A 5,331-nucleotide genomic window follows, 5' to 3' on the forward strand; every position below is an offset into this window, starting at 1 on the left:
GAGAAGGGAAAGGGCATTCTGGGCAAGGGACATGGCACTAGCAAAGCCACGGACGTATGAGGGAGCTGAGAAGTGGTCTGATATGGCTGGGGCTGGGGTACGTGGAAGATGGGGAGAAGGCGAGAGGCAGGTGGGTGATGAAAGGTAAGGCTTAAAAAGTGAGGGTAGCTGGGCGTAGAGGGCGTCTGCTGTCACGCTACAGAGCTGGGCTTTCACCTGCACGTGTTCTCTGTGCACGAGGACGCTGAGAGCATGACTTATAAGATCCTCTTTGGTTCTAAATTCATAAGCTGTTTCTTGACCACAGATGCTCTGTCTCTTGGAGACTGTGTAGCTTTTGAAAGTTGCCACTGAGAGGAGACACAAGTGGCACTGGACGTAGGTAAATTTGTCCAAGTTCGAGGGCTTGGGGTGATGGGGGCAGGAGTGGGGTATGGACGCCTGGGGCCCTGGGGCCTTTTCTACTCACTGCACAGCTGGCCCTCGTCTTCTCCCTGGGCGCAGTCCCGGTGGAAGTCGCAGGCCTGCCCGAGCTGGAGGACTGTCCCGTTCCAGCAAGTGAAGGAACTCTGCAAGGCCATCTTGGATCCCAGGGATGTTCCTGGAGAGCACAGAGACACATGCCCCTGATCAGTGTGGGCGGCCCTGTGGGAAGGCTTCAGGGAGAGCCTCGTTCCCCTGCCGTGCACAGCCCAAGGCCTGACTGAGACATGGCATCTCAATCTGGCCATATCCAGGGCCAACAGCAGGAGGCTGAGAGGAAGTCAAAACCCTAACTCCCCGCACCCTTACCCCCTAGCCCTCTGGAGGGGGTCTCGTTTTCCAGCGATGGTGAATAGCAGAGTGGCTGTGGTTTGGTCCACGTTCCTCCGGCACTCTGGGGTTCTCAAGCTCAGGGCTTTAGAGGGCCAGGTGGGCTCTCGTCTGCACACAGACAGCTCTACCCTCGAGGTCACATTTGGAGTATCAAGGGGAATAGCTGGTCCAGCATATCTCCCCCATGTGCTTAGCCCCAGGTTCCACCACTGGAGTGATTCTGGAAGCATTCTGCCCTTTCTGCTGTGGAACACGAGGAGCACCAGCCTGAGAGGTGCCCCGGACCGGCCCCTCCGTGACTGGCTGTGTGAGGCTGACACTGTCCCTCCTCTGTCTGGGCCCCTGCCCGCCTACAAAAGAAGGGGTTTTGGTGATATTTTTGAGGTCTGTTCCAGTTCTGAGATTCTAGATAAATCATATTATCCAGTGGAGGAAGGGAAGGGGGTCAGTTTATAATGAACATGTTATTTGTATCAAGAACAATGAATTATGATAATTAATTAACCTGTGAGCTCAGAGAGCCAGGCTTCAAGGACAAGAAGGCTGGCCTGGCCTAGCCTGCCCTACTGAATGAGCACTTTGCCTGAGGACCACCTAGCAAGGATCTGGCTGGTGCTTCTGATGGCAGCTCCTGCCACTCACCTCTTGCTTAGTGTGAGATGTGAGAGCCTCTAGTCCCGTGGAGATGAGCAGGCAGGGCCCACCCCAAGGCTGGCTGCCTTGTCCTCTGTCCTCTTCTAGCTCCTTCCCCATGGCAGCCGGTGCCTCGCAGCCTCCCCACCCCCATCCCTCTTGCCTCAGTGCTCAGTTAGGGGTTAGAGAAGATGAACCAGGACTCCCACTTGGTCAAATCCCACAGCTTCTCTGAGTCTGTCAAGGCTGGGCTCCTCCAACCCTGACTGTGAAATTAGGCTTGCCTTTATTAAATTTTAGTAAAACCTCCCGGCTGATTGTGATGTGGAACTCTCCAGGTTAGATGATTTTTAATACCTAAAATTCCATTATTTTCTGGTTCACTGGACTATTCTCGATAGCCAAGAAACTATCATCAAGTTCAGCCTGTTTACTTCTAGAATTCCTCTGTGTGCCTCAGCACACCTGGCTCCATAAAGAAGCTGGGCAAGTTTTAACAGTGCCCGTGTCCTAAGTGGGAGACTGAGTCAGAAAGGTTAAATGACTCACCTAAAGTCACACAGCTGGTAAGTGGGATTCAGACCCAGTCTGTCAGGCTGCAAAGCGTCTCTCTCCACCTCAGGGGAGGGGAATCCTAGAGGTGGCCCTGGGCCTTCTTTTCCAGATTAGTCCAGATAAGTCTCAATTTGTCAGCTGATGGCAGATGGCCGTCCGCATTGTCAGCTGGGCCTCCAGCTTGGCTGTGCCTTCTCGGTAACTCCTGGATATGGGAAATGTGGCTCTGCTTCCTTCAGGGAATCACATCTAAGTCCTTTCACCTGCTCTTCAACGTCCTCTGTGATCTGGGCTTGGATTTCCTTTCCTGTCTCACCTGTCTGTCTCTCCCCATGAACCTTACACTCCAGACTCATCTGGCACTGGTTCCACGCAACCGGGCTCTAGAACCAGCTCTAGTGTATGTTCCCATTTTCTTCACCAAGTCGTTTGAACCTCTATGTCCCACTCAGCCCTAGACACTGCTTGGCCCCTACAAGGGTTCACGAAAAGCCTGCACATTAGGTTACATGTGTGGCTGGCTGAATAGTAAACCCACCCAAAGACCCACATCCTACTCCTCAAACTTGTGAATATGTTACCTTATATAGTAAAAGGGACTTTACTGATGCAATTAAGTTAAGGACCTTTAGATAGGGAGCTTATTCTGGATTATCCAGGTATAATCACAAGGGTTTTATCAAGAAGGCGCCAAGAAGGTCAAAGTAAGAAGTAGGGGATGTGACGATGGCAGCAAAAGTTTGGAGTGACGTGAGGAAGGAGTAATATGAGGAAGGAGCCAAGGACAAGGAATGCAGGAGGCCTCTAAAGTCAGAAAAGGCAGGGAAACGGCTTCTCCTCAGAGCTTTCGGCAGGAGCCAGCCCTGCTGACAACACGACTTTAGCCCGATGAAGCCCATTTCAGGCTTCTGTCCTTCAGAATTCTAAGAGAATAAATTTGTGTCATTTTAAGCCACCAGCAGTTTGTTACAGTAGCTGTAGGAAACTAATACAGCATCTAACGTGACTCTGCCTGTACTTGCAGACCACATCAGCTGAGGCTCGAGTCAATAAAGCCCAGCGTAGCTTTAGATTAACTTCTTAGTCCCTTAATTTGCTTTCTGACTAGATCTCTGTGGTTCTCTGGACTGGTCACCTCTGCCCCTTTGTTCCCCACAAAGAAGGAAAAATGTCAGCCCTATCCATCCCTGTGCCTCAAAGACAACCTAAGCCAAAGTTTTCTCCAAATCCTTCATTGGCTCCAAGTGCAGGAAAATGCATAATTTGTCAGTCATGTCCACCGGGAAGCTGGGAAATAAAATGCTTCTAAGGAGCTGGTGCTGGTCCCTGGATGGTGCAGTCTTCCCCCTGCAGAGGGGCGTCCGCCCTGAAGGGAAGACTAGGGGTGCTTTGCTGGGGGTGGCTGTGGACTTTGCCCCAGGAATCGAGATTACGGCAGGGACACCTGGCATCAGATATGGCGTACCTGCTACCTGCCAAGCACCGCACCAGCATTTTATCTGACTGCTCACTAGGCTTTATAACCATCTGGACAGGGTGGCTCTGTTATTTCCACTAACAGGGAAGCGTTCCCACGTAAGTGACAGCGAGGGGCGGTGTCAGGCAGCTACTGAGGTGGCTGTGAGGGCCAGACAGATGTGTGCCCCTCGCCAGCGGGTCCAGCCTGCCCAGGGACACTGCGTGTCCTTTCTGCCCCTGCTCCTCTTTCAGGGTGAAGGTATTCAGGATAATAAAAATACTTCTTCACATTCACTTGGTGATTTCTAGTTTCCAAAGCACTTTTTCTTATGCCTTATATGGGATCATTAATTTCAGTTAGGACCTTATTACCTTTGCTTCCCGCCCTACTGAAGAATATATAAGCAAAATAAAAAACCTGTGAAGTCTTCCTCAACCTATGCAACGTTTGTAAGCTGTGTTGTGTTTTATTCACACTTTATGATTAGGCCTTGTTTCTCGTTGGGTTTTCATGAACACATGCTCGTTTCGCATGCCAATGTCTTGCCGTTCCCTGACTATGCCTTACAGTTTCTTTGACTCCCCTTCATTCTAAAAATATATGCCCATTGTCTAAAGTTTGAAATCAGGGTAAAAATAAACAATAGCAATGCCCAGAGTCCCTCTACCCAGAGGCCATCGTTTTTAACATCTCGGAAGATTTCTCTTTAGTTTTCTTGGCCTATATTTAAAAGTGTGTATAGTCGTGTCATAGGTATATATGCCTTAAAATAATTAAGGTTATATCTCAAGCTTTTCTAGAGGTTTAAAAATTTGCCAGAAGAATACTTCTTAATGGCTACAATACTTTGTGATACGTACCATCATTTATTTAAACATTCCTCAATGACTGGATTTTTAGACTGTTATAACAACACTCTCAAGAATATCTTTGAGCATAAACCTTTGCTTGCATTTCAGATTATTTTCATAGGATAGATTCCCAGAAGTGGACTTACTGAATCAAAGGGTATAAACATTTTAAAGCCCTTGATACATATTGCCAAATTGCTTTCTAGAAGTTAATCCAATTTACACTCTCACCAGCTGTGTTCATATATGTATGGGCTTCTTACTACATCAGGCCAACCCTAAATGTTATCACAATTTTAACTTTTAACTAAAGGTATTCCTCTGCTGTTTTATTTTGTATTTCTTTGGTAGTTAGTGAGGCTGAATATTTTTTTTCACACATTATTTTTATTTTACTTTTACTTTGCCTGCTTCCATTTGCCAATTTATTTATTATGTTCTTCATGTTTTCACATAGAATTATATGAGATTATGAATAAGGATGTGAAACTATTTATTACATGTTTGACAGTTTCCCCGAGTATTTTATATACATTCATTCAGTTTATGATGTATCTTGATATATAGGAGTGTTAAAGTTTGTACGTAATTCAAACCTATCCATATTTTCCTTGGTGATTTTTTTCTCTTACGCTCAGGGTCTGTTCCACATGGGAGTGGGAATGTGTGGGTCACCCTTCACAGTCTTTGGGGAGCCCTCTCATTGGGAAACGTCTTCCAACATCACCTCACCTTTCAGTAACGGGGACCTAGGCCTCCCACATCTGCATTTTTGTGGATTCTCCCATTCTCCCCTTCCATGAACTGTCCTTGCACTTGGACTTCTGTAGCACATTACTTCTCGCATTTACCATGGCAGACATTCTGCCTCGCGTTGTAACTGTCGGTATGCCTGTCTCTCTCAGCAAACTGGAAGGGACTGGAAGGGAGGTATCGCGTCTTACCTTAATGAGTCTACAATAGGACCTTGTATAGAAAGAAATCTCTCCACCCGAGTATTTAGGAATTGAACTGTTT

General features: G+C 47.6%; 1 protein-coding gene across 1 annotated transcript in view; it reads right to left on the minus strand.

Moving 5' to 3' along the window:
- Positions 1-5,331, minus strand: part of ALK (ALK receptor tyrosine kinase) — a 653,478-nt gene that overhangs the window by 121,578 nt on the left and 526,569 nt on the right. The window contains exons 6-7 of the mRNA XM_011370765.2: positions 470-601; positions 102-350 (exon numbers count right to left, since the gene is read on the minus strand). Coding sequence (XP_011369067.1) covers positions 102-350; positions 470-601 — 381 coding nt within the window. The remainder of the gene's footprint in view (positions 1-101; positions 351-469; positions 602-5,331) is intronic.

This window comes from Pteropus vampyrus, unplaced genomic scaffold, assembly GCF_000151845.1.
Source record: "Pteropus vampyrus isolate Shadow unplaced genomic scaffold, Pvam_2.0 Scaffold173, whole genome shotgun sequence".
NCBI lineage: Eukaryota > Metazoa > Chordata > Mammalia > Chiroptera > Pteropodidae > Pteropus > Pteropus vampyrus.